The sequence below is a fragment of the Oryzias latipes genome, chromosome 2 (genome assembly GCF_053564925.1).
Source record: "Oryzias latipes strain Hd-rR chromosome 2, Olatipes_Hd-rR_3.1".
NCBI classification, from domain to species: domain Eukaryota; kingdom Metazoa; phylum Chordata; class Actinopteri; order Beloniformes; family Adrianichthyidae; genus Oryzias; species Oryzias latipes.
This window is the reverse complement of record NC_136238.1, coordinates 42,486,150-42,502,600: the sequence shown is the minus strand read 5'-3', so window position 1 is coordinate 42,502,600 and position 16,451 is coordinate 42,486,150. Positions and strand designations below refer to the sequence as shown.

Sequence of the window (16,451 nt, the reverse complement as noted above, 5' to 3'; positions counted from 1 at the left end):
GGTGTACAGTATAGTAACCCGACCCCCGAGCTGACACCCATCTAACTTCATGAGCGGAGTCCGAGGGGTCGAACAAACACCCCTTCGAGTGAGATAAATCTAAAGGCGTCCGACCACGACGCCTCACGTATGCAGGAGGGGGCTCAGGTCCATGAAGACCCGAATAACCCAAGAGCTCCTGAAGACGGAGGACGGCCGCCTGTGACATGTCAGGGACACGTTTGGGTCCTGGGTCGTTTAGTGTCTACAGAGGACATTTAGGACATTTGAGCCTTTCCAATGATACCAAACATGAAGAGGCGGGGCTGTGGGAATTGTTGATTCTGGTGGATTTAACAACATTGTGACTGGACGGAATGCTTTTTTCTTTTTAGCTTTTGTGAATTTGTTTATTGGATGTCTTGAGGAGGGAAAGGCACTCTCCAGTTATTTGAGGTTTTCACCACCAGGTGGCGCTGCTGTTTCACTTCATCTTGGGTTCTTTTAGAGCTGGACCACTTTGGAAAGTGCTTTAGCATTTTCAGACCACTTTTCATTTTAAAATCTTTTTTTTTGGGGGGGGGGGGGGGTGTTTACTTCTAGCGGCTCTTAAATGCCTTTTGCTGGCAGTTTACTTGTCCTTTTCATAGCTTTTTCAGCCACGGCTATTTCTTTGATTTATGTAAATAACAAGTGTTTCAATAAAGTTTCCTTCCTTTTTTTGTATGTTCTTTTTCCCCTATATTTGTCATGTTTGGCTAATTTTAATCAGTAAAATCATCTATAATGTTTAGTACCATCCAAGACTTGAAATAAGGCTACTGACAGCTTGGATAGGTGCTGCCAGCTTATTTTATTTTGAAAAGACAATAGTTTGGTGCAGATTGATCATTTTGCTGGTTTGTCATTTTATTTTGAAATTTAGAGTTAAAAATCAGTGCATTTTAGCTTAAATCAAGGGCGGAGCTACAGGGGACACACTCATGCCCCCTTTAGTATCATAATTTACCTAGATGAAGAAAAACGTCAATACAAGCTTCATTAAGCATCTAAAACTAAAACAAACATTTAAAGGAAATATTAATATTGATAAAATGTTTTGCCACCCTTCCAAAGTCTTCTGCCCCCTCCCCCATGTTAAATGTACTAGCTCCGCCCCTGGCTAGAACTGACTATAAATAAGAATTTGGGTCGAGTTGAAGTGATGGAGCATTTCAAGGTTCAGATCTTGATTTTGGCCTCCAGAGGGAAGAACGTTCTTCTGTTTGAACATCTTTTTCCATCAAAGTTTGATAGTTTCAGAAAAGATTTCACTCGGAGGGTCACGTGGTCAAATTTTTATTCAACATTCAGGCATTAACAGCATATTTTAGTACAAAACAGCAGCTAAATACGGAGCCGTCTACATCCTGATCCCCAAGAGTTTTGGTGGAACAGACCGTCTACTGTGGATTTTATCGGAGGAACCCGATGGTTCTCTGGTTTTAGAGGAACCAGACGGATGGAAACCCGAAAAATCATAAAATAAGAGACGGGAGAGCGGTCGTGGCGGGACGTTTCAAGACTAGAGACTAGAGCAGAGTCAAAGCCAGAGATCCTGTCCAGCACAGCCGGGACCCAGACGGTCGAAACAGACTCATCCCAGTCGTGCTGCATTCAGGTCCGTGGGAATTCAGCCCCACTCGTCTCATCCCCGGCCGTCCTGATTCCTTTTCCAAACACTTTCCAGCGGAGGAGGAAAAACAAGCAGGACGGCGGGATCGTGCCATGGTCGTTCCAAAGTGGACGAGGTCGCAGAACCGTCCCAGCATGCCGAGCGTTATGGCATCGTCCTGCATCCAGTGTGGTCCAAACATCGAAATGGTGAACTCCATCTCAACCACAGAATACTTCAAGTTCCTTCTTTTCCATGACACCTGAATGCAGCATCAAAAACGACCGTTCTGTGTCCGTGTGTTGCGCCCTGGCGGCGGCGCACTTTCTCACTGCTGAACGGGGGACGGCGAGTAATCGGGGCGCCGGGTCTGGATGATTTTGGGCCGCGTCGGGCGGGAATTGTCATCCTGGTCGCTGTCCTCTGGCGTCGAGCTGTCGCCGTGGTCGTCGTCACACACGTGGACGACCACGCTTGGCGTGGTGGGCGTGGCCGTGTGCAGCTCATACTTCTCTCCTGGTGAGAAGAGAAAGGGCCATTAGGATTTATGAAGTGGTCCACATTTGCACCACTTTTGGACCCATTATGAACTTTGATAGCCTGGTTCAATAATTGGTTGATGTACAGTTTACATACACTGAGGTCATGTGACCAGCTGGTCTGAACTGAACCCTCAGCCATGGGGAGGCACCGGAAGAACGGTCAAGATTAGCTGCCGCCAGCCAATTTTAAATTAAATTGATGCCATCATTATGAATGCAGACGGCGGCGGGATGTGGGTAAATGTAGGGTGATGGCGCCATTCCTAAATTGGGTGGCCACAGTGTGGTAGTAGCAGTTTTGATTGGACGATCTGTAAATGTCGCGTACAGTGGCCGTCCATATCAGCAATCGGACGGTGGTAGTGGTAGTGGTCTACCTAGTGGTGACTTGATGAACTGATTTGGCTCCAGTTAATTATAAATGAAAGTCTCCAGGACAAATGTTCAGTCCTTCGGGGCCCGTTACTCACTAGTCTTTCAACTAACCCTGATCCTGTAGCTTTTTATATAAAACACACCTGATACCAGTGACTACCAGCAGGTGGAGCTGGAATTAAAAAACAAAACAAAAAAAACAACAACAAAACAGCATGATGCCAATATCTAAAGCCTGAAGTGACACCCGTGCTCCAGGAGGAAGGAAAAGTGTTGCCCTGAAGGTCATGGGTTCAAACTAAAGTTACACCTGGGTGTACAAAAACTGTTCTCCACATCTGACCATGTGGGGGCGCTGTAGTAACAAGTAACAAGCTGGAAGGCATTAGGTCCCATTCTCTGGTATGACCCAGTTATAGATTTGTACCCTCAACTTCTCAATCTCCGGCTGAACACTCTGACACAAGGCCACTGACCTACTAATTGGAGGTTTTTGTGGCCTTTAAACTATTCAACCCACAGTGTAACATGTAAACCCCTTAGGAATATTTAACCCTTTACCACCGGAGACGTCACCAACGACAACAAAATAACATTCTTTGACCTACCGTAACTCTTTAACCGTTTACGCTATTGACACAATTCCAATGGATTCTGACACGGGAAAAAAGTGGCGATATGAAACGAAGCCAAGCTGCTTTCCTATGCTTCAGGTACTATTGGATTTATGTTAGTTAGGTAAACGACTGAAGAGTTGCGGTGGGTCAAAGAACGTCAACACTAGAGCTAAAGCTCACATTTTTTCATTTATGGTTGGAAGGTCAACTATTGGCGAGTAAGCATACAGGTCTAGTCTAAAATAATGGTCAGATCCGGAATGTTTGGATCAACACAAGTGATGGGACAGCAAAGACAGATCAGCTGAATCTTCAAGCACAGATTGATACGAAATCAAAGAAATCCTAAATGAGTTTATCTGAAAGTAAAATGGAATTCTTCAAGTGCAAATGTTTTTGGTAGGACATCGGGGCGATAATTCTACAACTAGCGTCTGCTCAAAGGAAACAGGTCCGTCTAAGAATACAACTTGAACAAACAAATCCACCTCTTGACAGAGGAGACTAAAATAAATGTGGGTCAACCTTTGTTGAAGCGCCTAAGAACAGGCCGTCTTTGTCACGCTAAAGCTGCTTGGGCAGAGGAGGGAAAAGCTCACTTTAGGTCACAGATGCACCGGCAGAAAGAAGCAAAGGCCTTTTGTTTCGGTTGAGGAAAAATCATGAATTGGATAATTAAAAGAAATTTTGATTTTAACCTAACAAAGGCAGGTTTGTTCATTTTTACATTGAATACAACTACAAAGGGTTTCACGGATGCAATGTTACGAAATCACAGATAAACCAACTAACAGATTGATTCCAATGTTTTCCCATGAAGATCCTTTTGTTTTGCATTTGTAGTCATGTACACTGACATTTTTGTTCTTGAAACAATTAAAGTCTAGGAGCGATTATTGTGGACGTTTCTACACGAGTGCTACCCACCTGGTCCCAGCTTGGAGATGGCACACAGCAAGTCGTAGTTGATGACAGGCATGGCGTCTTCAGACTGCCGCCAGCCCACTGGAGGGGAAGCCGGAGGGGAGATCAAGAACTGCTTCTCTGGTTTTGGGGGTTCCAGACTAGGACTGCCGATGTGGACTGACTGCAGGGCAGAACACGGCAGCTTAGCCAACGGTAAAGACATGAACATCAAAGCCCGTTGGCTTTGATGTTCGTGGTGATGTTCATGGTGTCTGGACACCTTACCTGAGCAAAGTACAGCCTCATCTCTCTGCCGCGGAAGTCCGTCTTGTGCAGTCTAAGCCGGGCCTCTGCTGCAGCCAGAGCATCACTGAAGCTGATCCTGACCCGCCGGAAGGACTTGAAGTACTGGAACTTGACCTCTGGGTCGAAGGAGCGAAACAGCGACTCGAAACTGGCCTGGTAGGAGATAAGGAATAGGGAGGGTTACCTTACCGGCAATATTGCTTTTTGAATGATATCAAGGTCTTTAGTCTTAGGGCCCTTAGACGACATAGTACAATTGGGTCCATCTAAATTGGTCCAGGAATACTTTTGAGAAACATCCAGTCCTCCACAACCTCAACTTTAAGTCATTGTCTGGATGGAATGCCTTCAGGTAACGTCTCATGTAACGTTACAATAAAATCTACAGACTGTCACCCTAACTACAGCATGGCTTGGGAATTTCTCCCTCTCTAACCTGGCTCTGGTCTAGGTTCTTCACCTGTAGAGATCAGATTAGAACACCAAGGACAAAATCTAGTCGACAAGGCTCCTAACCAAAAGCAATTTAACACAATAAAATCGAAAGATGTCTTTTCGTACATCGTAAACTATATACCATATTTAATGGACTATAACGTACACTTATGTGTACATCAACTCAAATGTTTACCTTCTGATTATTCTAATTTACCTTGAACCGTTTTTCGGTTGCACTTGCCAATTAAACTTTGGTCCAAATGTTTTAGTATAACTTAACTATGAAGCTGCAACACTTGATCAATTGTTGGAGCATCATGGGTACTGTAGTCAGGAGCCTGGTGAAGTGATACATTACAATGCTTCAATGCAACAAAATGAAAAAGTCAGAGTATTGTTTTTGTATTTTATGTGCTACAACTGAAAAATATTGTCAATAAAGTTTTAATTATCTGTGGTGTCACTGATTCTGCAATGACTACATATTGCAAAGAAAAAAAAAGGCAAACAAGAAGACCAATGGCGTTCCTCTTAGCCCCGATAGGCATTCTGGGTAGTGTAGTCATAACACATTTAGACTGTTTTGTTCCTCTTAAGCCTGAGTAGAACGGTCCGGTCCGGTTTAGAATGGTCCAGGCAATTCAGGTGAGTGTTTCTATCACGACGCATGTGGACTGACGCTAACAACAACAATGGAGATAATCCAGCATCAAAAAATGTTCCTGCTCTTCTTTTAGTTCTTTGAATAAACAAAGCATTCAACGTTGCGTAACCCTTGTGCTATCCTGGGCACTTTAACATTGGGAGTTGGGTCAGATAGCACAAGGGTTAAGAGAAGATTGCAGACGGCGGAAAGCAATACAGCCGCATTCTTGGAGCTTGCCTATGTCGTAATGACCTTCAGCCAATCAACGGTTTTCAACAGTAGCCCCACTAAAACCGGTCCATTCCATTTTTCTATGGACCTACAACCAACGGGCACAAAATAGGTACAGTTCCGTCTGGCTTAATGGGTGTATTCAATAATGGAAACGCTAAAAAGGCCAAACCGGACGGTACCGTACTGTTCAATAGAAACGAGGCATTTAATGTACGTTGTAATCAGGTGCCCCTCGTGGTCCCAAAGACACGGTACCTAGGCCCCAAGGTAACTATTGGATAGATCTGGGCCACAAGAAGTTGGAGTCAAAGTTGTGGTCTTTACATGAAATGTTATTACAAATAAACCACGCAAATAAACGTAGAACATGAACCGTGATGAAAAGGAACCGCATGATTACTGTGCTGCTTTTATGCAACTCATTAGTGATTTGTGTGTAACTAAGTAATTTGAACGTGATATGTGCAGCGTCACGCAATATAAGTTCTACATCTGTGGTTCATGTGTGAAAAGTCCATTTGACATCCGTGGAACACTTATAGACATAATTTTGTGTATGCATTACACAGAAATTGGGTTAGATTTACGTAATAATTGCGTATAAACTAGGTCAAATATGCGTAAACTCCATAATTCTCGACTGACCAAAGATTTTAATCAGCTCAAAACCAAATTCACGTAAAGACTCGTCGGTAAAACCCTCAGTAGACATCTGCGCACATCGACGCATGACGAACGGAAGAAACGCTTATAAATGACGGAAATCCCACAATGATCATGAAAAACTGACATTACAAACATAGAAAATGCACAAAATGTGTGTAGAGACTGTGTGACACGGCCCTAAGCTGCTAAGTGCAGCAACTCCGCTCATTCACAATACAGAATACAGGAACTAGGATCTAAAACCAGCATGACGCTTTTCATGCATGCAGCTGCTAAAGCCAGCCGCCTGCTTGAGCTGCAACTCACCCGCGCCTCATGACAGAGGAAGACTTCCTGGTTGGTTACCGAGGCAACCAGACAGAAGCGGTTGCACTTGGTGGTTTTAATATGCATCTCTGGCAGGCCTGGAAACCGAAACCTCCTCCACCCGAAAACCGAGGCGATGGCACAGGGTGACGCACACCTCCCCGGCGAGGAAAAACCAGCGGCGGCGAGCGATGACGAGGGGGCGAACCGGGGGGGTCGGAGGTGTGTAGCCTTCCCCAGGGTGACGGAGGTCCGGGAGCACCAGCTGCTATCTCTAGCCGGGGTGACTGGGCTCGGCGGAAGAGAGCTTCCTCTCCAACTGACCCACGTCAAGGTTAGCAGGCTTTGCCGAGCCTAAATGCCCCCCCCCTGCTGCTACTCTTCCTCCTGACAGGCTCTGCTGCAGAGCAGGAATGTTCTAGATGTGGGAGTGGACTGCTCCAACGTCACCCAGCCTTCTGCAGGCTCTGCTGATCCACGCACACTTAAAGGAGGCCCCTGCCGGCCCAGTGACGCATCGCCCGACGCCGGCCAATCAGCTGCGAGCGGGGGAGGAGCTCCATTCACCTCCCCCATCGCCCTCTTTCCCCACAACAGTTGATGATACAGAAACTAGTCGAGTCTGGAAACACTGACATCACCGGCGTTCCTAAGCGCTGTGCTGCGCCGGGAATCAAACCTTTGAGTGGAAAAAGTGAGACCTTTGATCTGAGGAACGCGCACAGCAGGTTCCCGTCACATGACTGCCAGGTCAGACGGGTCAGAACCGAAGAGACAATAGGTAAAGCTGGAGGGGGGAGGGCTGCAGGAATGCAGGAGAAAGGAAAGCAGAGGGAGAGGCTGGTGGAAACTATGCAGTCCAACGTTGACGGACAGCCCACGAAGACGGAAAAAGACATGGATAAGAGTGAAAAGAAGGCCGTTTGATAAGGAGACGTATTATGGAAGAGGATTACAGGTTAATTAGGTTATGTTGCTGCCAGCCCCCACCCACATAAATACACAACTACCACAACAGGGACCCGGGCGACGCCCGTCTGAACTCCAAATGTTAGAACACAGCCGACCAAACCCCAACTTTGGACCCTGACGATACTTATAGCACCACAACTGACATAAGATACCAGAACAATATGGACCAACGCAGCAGGGAGAACCACAGAACTCTTGAATAAGGACAAACCAACAGCTGTAGCTCAGCACAAAACTCTAGAAGCCGCTCAAACTGAGAGGAGGGTGAAAAGGTCATTAAAGGTCATGAAAAATACCCACATGGGTCGCTTAGAAGCCAGATTAAAAACAGCCTGGTGTTCTATTATCAGGAGGAATTTGGGTCATAAAAAAATCACACGGAGATCTAGAAGATTTTCTATAACCCGCCAAAAATACCTCAACGATGTTGGAGACAACGTGAAGAAAGTCCCACATATATTTATGGGCATATTTCTACTGACCATGAAAATATTTAAGGTAAATGTCACACATATATTATATACATACACATACACACATATTGTTTATATATGTATACATAAAATTTTATGATAAAGGTAGATATTTTAAAAATTATACATTTTTCCTTTTAGAAAGCTGATTTCAAAAATGTATATTTTTATAATTTCCACATTTTAACCTTCCACCTGTTATTTTTAGTTTACTACTTTCCTCCTCATATAGTAGTGTTGTAACTAGTATTCCATTCCTTGGATGTTTTTGATCTGTTCCCGCAAATTCAAGTTCAAACATCCATGATGTTCGAAATCTGGGATCCATGACATTTATAAATATAGCAACAAAAAATACACTTTAGGCAACTTAATTATCGCTCTAACGATTGGAAGCAAATGCAAGTTTGTGTTTCGTTTCCTGCTGAAGTTAACCAGGAAGTTGACAGAAAAGCTTTGTGACAAAGTGACAGATATCATTTCTTTCCATCTAAATCTTTGTGTTTTTATCTTATTTGTTGATTCCTAAATATAGGTATAAATGATGATTACATACGTTTCATTTTAGTTTTCATACATTCAGTAAAAATACTATTCACTAAGAATTGCAAGAATCTGTAAATTGTTGATCTTGATTCATGAATTGCCCCCACAGAAAATGCATAGGATTTTCAAAATAAAGCACCACCTGTGGGAACTGCAGGTTACTCTTTAAGTCCTCGTGAGTCATGCAGATTGAGTCAATGGAGGACTTCAATCATCAACATGACTTCCCTGGCAATATTTATTTCCCTGAGAGCGGCATTAACAACACCATGACGTCACTGTCATGTTTCTCTTTTTGTTCTGCGTCAGTGTGTTTGTTTGTGTGCCGTCGTGTTGTCCTGGCGGTTTGTTGACAGTGAACACAACCTTTTCTTTTTTTTCCATCCACATGTTTTTACGTCCCCGTCTTTCCATTCCTTCAGCGCTGATACCTGCACAAACACAGGGACACGTGAGCCTGCCGCTCCCATTCCAGGTGAAGCGCCACGCCTCCCCTAAATGATGCATTCAGGGACCGTCTGTAGGACTCAGTCCAGGTACGCGTACAACAGGCTGTGACAAGGCAGCCAAACGCTCCTTAAGGTCTATAGAAACTGTTTTAAAAAGACCCACAACAGACAAAACAGTAGCAAATCCTGAATAATCCAATGGATTATTTTCAAAATAAAGCGCCACATAGAAGGGGATAGTTTAGTGAAATAATGGATATAAACTAACAGACTGTTGGTTGACTTTCCAATGAGAACACGGAATAAACAAATCCTACATGTGTCAGATCAGAATAACTATTTTATAACACAAAGAGGTCAACAACTAACTAACTTTTTTTTATTTCAATTTACATTCTAATACCCAGTTAAATTCTCCATATGTTTTTTTGAGTTGTAAATGTAATCTTAATAGAGAAAAACTAACTTTGTTTAATTGTTTTTGATTTAGAGCCAACGCAATTTTATACCTCCATGTTTTTTTAACAGTCATTTAGATAATAATTAATTTTTAGCATTTGGCTGTAATAAAACATGATCAAAATCGGCAATTTAACTTATAAAAACTGACACTTTTAATGCAAAATATTTCCTTAAAAATATAGAATTTCCAGAAATAACCCAACTCAAAGTTATTTTTTTAGGAAATAGATATTTCTATTCACTTTAAAACAATTTTGTCAGTCAAAAAACGTTTTTTTTTAAAGCAAACAGTTTTTTAAAATTTTCTAAAATATAAACTTTTATACTCAAGCAGCACTTTCCGAAACTGCGTATTTATATAGTTTTAGTCCAAAAGAGCCAAAAAAAAATTTTTTTTGTTCAAATATCCCCATCTATTCCAACGCAGCAGAGAGTGCTTCTCTTATCAGAACCTTTGGTTAGCTCGTCTCCCCTTGGACGTCTCTTCTTACTTCCTGCTTTCTCAGCAGAAAATGCTGCATGCGTCGTCATCGCTCTGGGTTAACTTGATAGTTTTATCCAAACATCTCAGAGATGAATCCTCATTCTCTGCTCTCTGGCTTTATCCCGGACAAGGCCCCCGCCCTGTCACAGAAAGAGCCATCTGCTTTGTATTTTCCAGTGACTCGGTTATTCCACTGGGGACTCATGACACAGCACTTCTGGAATAGCTTTACAGGAACTACTTACTAAGGTGGTTTGAGTCGTTTATCTGCCGAGATAGTTTGTTTTCTGTTTATGATTCTTTTAATCACAAAGATGTCGGTGCTGATGTACCAGGTGGATGGGGGAGGGGCCTGTCATGGCAGCACTTGTGTCCATTGAAAGTAGGAACAGTAAAAACAGACTTTTTGGTAGAGCTGCACGATATGAGGAAAGATCGCGATATGCGTTATTAGTGATCAATATTGCGATAACGATAACGTGCGGTATATGAACAAATAGCGAAACAACCAAAAACATCATTCCCATTTCATTTCAACAGTTTCAAAGTTATACTCCAAATTACCCTCCATTTAAGGTAACCATTTATTGCAATTTTCGCCGTCTTTTGCGATATGCATATTGCACAGCTTTATGTCGCGATAACGATAAATTTGCGGTATATTGTGCAGGCCTAATTTTTGAGAACCCAATATTGGCCAAATAGTGGAACGTGACGCAATCAATGTGCAATCTAGAGCCCATTTTAAATAGATCTTAAAGGAAATGAAAGCGATAACAGATCTACAGTTTGAAGCGACAGCGGAACTACATTGTCGCAAGGGGGTTCGTCGGCCAAAACCTGAACCACGTGCGTTAATCGGGCATTAAAAAGCTAAAGGCCTAGAACAGCATGAGGAATACGAAAAAGAGACGGCTGTGGGGGCTACAAGGAAGGCTAGCGGTGTTAGCAGCACTCTTTCTGTGTCTGACGTGTTTGAAAAAAATCGATAAGATTCACAAGAGATCGATGTTTTGTGCGAAGGCACAGCCTTGTATGAAAGTTGTGTAAAATTGATTCTAGGCTATTACTGCAATATTTCAAAAATAAAGAAAAACAACATCCTCATTTGATATTCGTCACTTTTCGGCCAAGTGTTTTAATTATTATTTGGCTTCGGCCAAACATTTTCACTAGTTAAAAGAATGAATGGTGGTTCTGTTTCGGCTTGATTTGAGTGGCGACTGATCCCAGAGGGCAGTGGGGCTTTCTCTAGATTAAAGAGCTTCCTGTTGACGTTTCTGAAGTGCTTTCACTAAAGCCTGAAGTGGTTAAAACTTTAGATCCATCTACTGATGGAGGTTCTAAACTCAATCCAGCTCAGGTGACTGAGAGACATGGAACCAGACTTGGATCCACTGTAGGAGGTCTTCATTCACTTGCTTCAGAGTTTGAAGGGATCTACTGTCGCTGGGTGGTAACTGACCACAAACTCCAGTAAATGTCCGTCTCTTCCAAAGAGTTAGCATTAACCCATAATGCTAACGCTTTGCCTGAGATCTGGCTTGAAGGGCAGAAACGAGCTTTGAAGCGATTCTGGAGGGTATCTGTCAGCATTTAGGTGACTCTCAGGTAACACGAGATGATTAATAGAAGCCAGTCAATGGGGCTGCAATGAATCTCTAAATTCTGGGATTGTCGCAATTTGTTTCAGAAAAAACGCGGACGATTTTTTTGTGACAATCAAGATTCCTGATCCACAATCTTTATAAATATAGTAGAGTATGGTGGACAATACCAGTCAGGCAATGCAATCATTGCTCTAAAAAGCAGAATTATGAGGGATTTTAAGTATATTCGCTACTGCCCCTGTCAACCAGTGTGCTGCTACACATTATTGTGCTGTGGGAAATTGCCCTCATTAACTGATCTAAAAACATTTTCCATCTCCAGGAAATCAGCTCTGTGTTCATCCAAACAGGCCCTGATAAAACACTGAGTAGTTAGGAATATGAAAGGTCTTAAAATACTTTTTTCTTTGTGTTTATTTGATTCTATTAAAGAAAGATAAGAATCACGGTACTGCGATTTAGCTGTAGCTTCAGCTGTTTTAGGAAAAGTCCCGCCCCTTTAACTGTCTCCACCAATCATTCTTGAAGGCTGAATCACACGTCATCAGTCTGACCAATCAGAAGTGATTAAAGTCCTCGCTTCCTTGATCCAATTTGGCTCGTAAAGTCGCTCAGTTCTAACAAAAATACCAGCTAACGCTCGTCTTTAGCGGTGTAGCTTTCCACAGAATCCGGTATCTGACTGTGTAAAAAGTGAACAAAACAAAGAAGCTCAGAGACATTAGCCTTTCTGCCCTTTTGCAGCTGTTTGCACTACATCTCCCATGATGCATTGGGTTAAAGTGACAGCATCTCAGCGCACAATGAACCTTTGTTGTTAAACGTCTTGACACCACAACGAACGCACATCCAACAGTTTTTAAATCTTCTAACTTAACTTTTATTACATCTTTTAGAAAAACAGCTGCAGCTTCCAGCTTTTTCTGCCACAATAATTATCACAAAAATGCATGTGAGATTGTGGAGGGGCTGTAGATCAATAAAGACTTTGAGTTTCTCCAATTTAAAAAAAAAACTTTTTGGATGCTGGTGTGCCGCAGGACTTTTGTCAAGGTTAAAGTGTGCCGTGGCTCAGAAAAGGTTGAAAAACAGTTGCTTAGACCATCCTTCCGGTAAGAAAAAACTCCTGGGAAAAAAAAAGGGATTTGTAAAATAAAGGACAGGCGATGTACCAGAACTCTCAGAGAAGAATGAGTTTATCTAACGCTAACACTACATGTTTTAATAGTCCAGCAGATGAGCTTCATCCAGATGGAGTTGGGGGATGGCTGGGGGTGCAAGACAAGGCAGAGGCAGGATCCATGGCCAAGTAAGTCTACTCAATGCTAAAGCGATCCTCTCACAGCAGAATCCCATGGTCCTGCTGATACCAACCCCTCGTGGAAAAGGAGCAGCTTTAAAGACGAACAACAAATAAAAAGACAAAAAAACAAAGTTGTGCCGTGGATTTTCTTAATGCTGGTCTACAGCCCTGCAGGCACGATCCGCTTCACCCGCCAGTCAACACCTAAACCACGCGGTGTCCTCGAGTCACTCCGCTTTTTCCATTCAACCAAATAAAAACACCCCCATCAGTGAGTTCAGGCCTGCACCAGTCATCAAAAACCGGTAAAGCTCCCATTTCTTTTTATTTGATTTTCCAATTTTTAATGTGATGCCATAAATAAAGTTACAAAAACAAGCTGTACTGTTATGGCTAAACCAAACGTCAGCCTCCAGATCTAATAAAAGATGCACCTTTATTTTGAAAATAAGATAAAAATGAAGGAACAGTGATGGAAAGCTTTGCAGCACAACTAAAGTGTTCCATAACAGTCTGTATGATGCTTCAGCTCCTTTTTCCAATGTTTTGTTTACTCAATGTAATTATTACAGACCAAAAAGGAGCTTCATGAATGAAGAGGAGCGGCTAAAGACGAACGTTACAAAAAGCTAAAATCAAATAAATATGATGTTTGAGCAAAACAAGACATTTATAGCTAAATCACGTTTTTTTTTTTTTTTGCTTTAAAACTACATTTATTTTGGAAATACGACTTTTCCATCACGTTCTGAAAAACGGAAATGAACGACATTCGGCAAAAACAAACACTGAAAAGCAGAGGTAGGTGGACGGCAGTGCGTAACACCTGAATACGTTTTTCTGTTGGTAAGCAACACCTGAATACGTTTTTCTGTTGGTAAGCATCATGGATCAAAGCAGGCGGGACGGACGGAAAAACCAAAGATCTGCACGTCTACCTTCCCTTTCCTACTGTTTCAGAAAGGCGGAGTCAGAACGTCAGTCTGATCACGTAAACACAGGAAAAGACAACGTATGCAGTGTGAACAGTCAGAAATAATCTGCTCGGTTTGGTTTTTCACACCACTGCAAGAATTTACAGCGGGAAATCAAACAAAAAATAAAGAGGGCACGTTTTGTGGGTAGAGTCCACAAACCGACAGAACTTTGTGTAGCAACGCGTGAACGCAGGTGTATCGAACACGGAAGCTGGAAACACAAATTTACATCGAGATTTCATTGAAAGTCACTTGAACATGTGTTACCAGGCCTGAAGTGAACATAGCTAAAAGCTTTGATTCCCACTAGATGGGCAAATATGAAATACCTTTTTTCCAAGTAAAGAAAAATACTTTAATTTATTTTTTTTAATCATCAGAACACAATAAACAGTCTTCGTTATTGCTTTTATTTATTGTGTTTGGGTCAAAATTGACCCCTTTACACAGTTTGAAAACAGGTCAATTTGGACCCAAACACATTATAAAGGTTGAGAGGTTTAACTTTGTGAAAACAGTGCTGTCATATTTGCCATTAAAAACTATAAAGATATCATCGGTAGTCCATCCGAATTGTTTTAAAATCTAGAGCACACATAGTCCTGCACTGTAGAGGGTTTTACTAGTGAGGGAGGAGGGAATTCAGACACAGCCCTCATCAATATGGGCATTTTACTGCAACAATTTATAAACCCACTGTGTTCTGATGATAAAAACATTCATGGTTAAATTAAAAAAAATACATTTGTGTTCAAACGCAATGCATTGTGGGCTATATTTGCATGTCTCGTAAGGATGAATGCATCTCGGCGGAATGGCTCTATCTAGCGGGGAACCCGCTGAACTGAACCTCCCGGCTTTGTTTCTCCCGGGTCAGGCCGGCGCCAGCGCGGTCAGAACCGGCTAAAAACCCCGCCTCGCGGCGCTTACCTTCACCCCTCCGTAGGCGAACAGGTCCGGCGGGACTTTACAGGCGATCAGGGCGTCCGGCAGGTCGGTGAAGCGGACTTCCACCGCGGCCTCCTCCTTCTTGTCGTCTGCCACCTTCGCCTGCTGCATTCCGGCGCTCTGGACCTGAGAACACGGAAGACCCCGAGAGTCACGGCGCGCGCACCGACGAACCTGCTTCGCGTGGGTGCAGAACTCACCCGCGAGGAGGCGCGGAAGAATCCGAACCGAGTCAGTCTAAACGAACCTGCGCGAGAACAGACGGCGGGGCCGAACCAGCCCCTCCTCTTCCGTCTGTGTTGGAGCGCGTGCAGCTGCCTGGAGGTCAGCTGGATTTGCTGCAAGCTAGCTGGTCTGTGACGGATTAATTTAAACCGGCGTTAACCTGTTTTCATCCACCATGGAGGACTCCGGTTATAAACTTCCGGTTCTGCTCCTTCTTGACTTTCAATTGGCAAACGGGGCGGGGCTATATCGCCACCTGTCGATCTGGAGTATGAACTGCAGTGCTGTGTTTTAGCAAAGAAATGTTGTTGTTTTTTAAGATTAAAAACGATTTTTTCTGATTTACATATAAAAGTATGTTTAAAGGGAAATCTATGTAAAAAGGTGTGTATTCTTAAGGCAGATCTCATCTGTTCACAAATCTACGCAACAACTTGTAAACATTTAATTCCAAACATATTTTTTACTCAAAGGTCTATAACCAGGTTAGCATTTTCTCTATGACACTTTTTAAGGTGTTAAAGCACAAGGGCATCATGGAAAGAATCTTAGGTAGCTGCTAAACCTCACATAACCACTGTAAAGCCAAAAACCTGAACTATGTAATCAAAACACTAAGCTTCAGTGGAGAAAAAAGGGAAAAAATACAAATATCAATAGAAAAAGTGGCTTTTTTTGTCACAACAAGACACTGATTGGTCACTTTCCAAATGTTTAAGTCCATCAACCAAACACCTCATGATTTACTTTTACTAATCTACTTTTTTCTCATAGTAGTGGAATTTTCATTTGTTTCATCTCCATAGCAACCATTTGATTTTTTTATTGGCCCAGAGGTAACAAGCGTGTCTATGTAATTTTTCAGAAGAATCAGCAAAAATAAACTTTGGGATTTCCTTGGCAACTGAGGTTTTTTATCGGGAATGAATCTGCCTCCAGAGATGAGGTGGAACGTCAACCAACAACCTCCTCCTGAACACGTCAAAGACCAAAGAAATGATAATAGACCACAGGAGGAAGAAAACGGACATACTGCAACTCTTCATCAGCGAGGACTGTGTTGAGGAGAGCCTGACCTGCAGTACAAACACCAGTGAGCTGCTGAAAAAGGCCCAGCAGAGACTGCATTTCCTGAGGTTACAAAGGAAGAATAACATTAACAAAAGACTGCTGGTGTCAATTCAGAAACCACTATAGAAACTTCGAAAACCAGCATTTTTTCCTGGCAAGTTAAAAGGCGACTGTACTACATGTACATTTTTTTAGGGGAAAATTCAAGATGGCTGGCTCTTACCATGGTCAAAGGTAAATGATTATCATTGCAGATGGGGAA

General features: G+C 42.7%; 1 protein-coding gene across 3 annotated transcripts; it reads right to left on the bottom strand.

Annotated features, from left to right (window-relative positions):
* Window positions 1-1,301: 1,301 nt before the first annotated feature.
* rcan1b (regulator of calcineurin 1b) lies at window positions 1,302-15,347 on the bottom strand. 3 transcript variants are annotated; one of them, XM_004086025.5, is made up of 5 exons: window positions 15,094-15,347; window positions 14,876-15,019; window positions 4,359-4,532; window positions 4,095-4,254; window positions 1,302-2,149 (listed from the first exon to the last, which is right to left on the bottom strand). In XM_004086025.5, exons 2-5 carry the CDS (start codon window positions 15,002-15,004, stop codon window positions 1,962-1,964), a joined length of 651 nt encoding a protein of 216 aa, XP_004086073.1. In that variant the 5' UTR covers window positions 15,005-15,019; window positions 15,094-15,347; the 3' UTR covers window positions 1,302-1,961. The 3 variants fall into 3 exon arrangements, with proteins under 3 accessions (XP_004086073.1, XP_004086075.1, XP_004086074.1); XM_004086027.5 differs by having other exon boundaries at window positions 15,141-15,325; XM_004086026.3 differs by lacking the exons at window positions 14,876-15,019; window positions 15,094-15,347 and adding an exon at window positions 6,670-7,177.
* Between the last annotated feature and the right edge of the window lie 1,104 nt (window positions 15,348-16,451).

What these genes read in the sequence shown, in the direction of transcription:
- rcan1b (XM_004086025.5), bottom strand. Translation starts at nt 15,004, where the DNA reads ATGCAGCAGGCGAAGGTGGCAGACGACAAGAAGGAGGAGGCCGCGGTG. An exon ending in TCGCCTACGGAGGGGTGAAG is followed by an intron (nt 4,533 to 14,875) that starts GTAAGCGCCGCG and finishes ATCTCCTACCAG; the next exon opens with GCCAGTTTCGAGTCGCTGTT. An exon ending in TGAGGCTGTACTTTGCTCAG is followed by an intron (nt 4,255 to 4,358) that starts GTAAGGTGTCCA and finishes TCTGCCCTGCAG; the next exon opens with TCAGTCCACATCGGCAGTCC.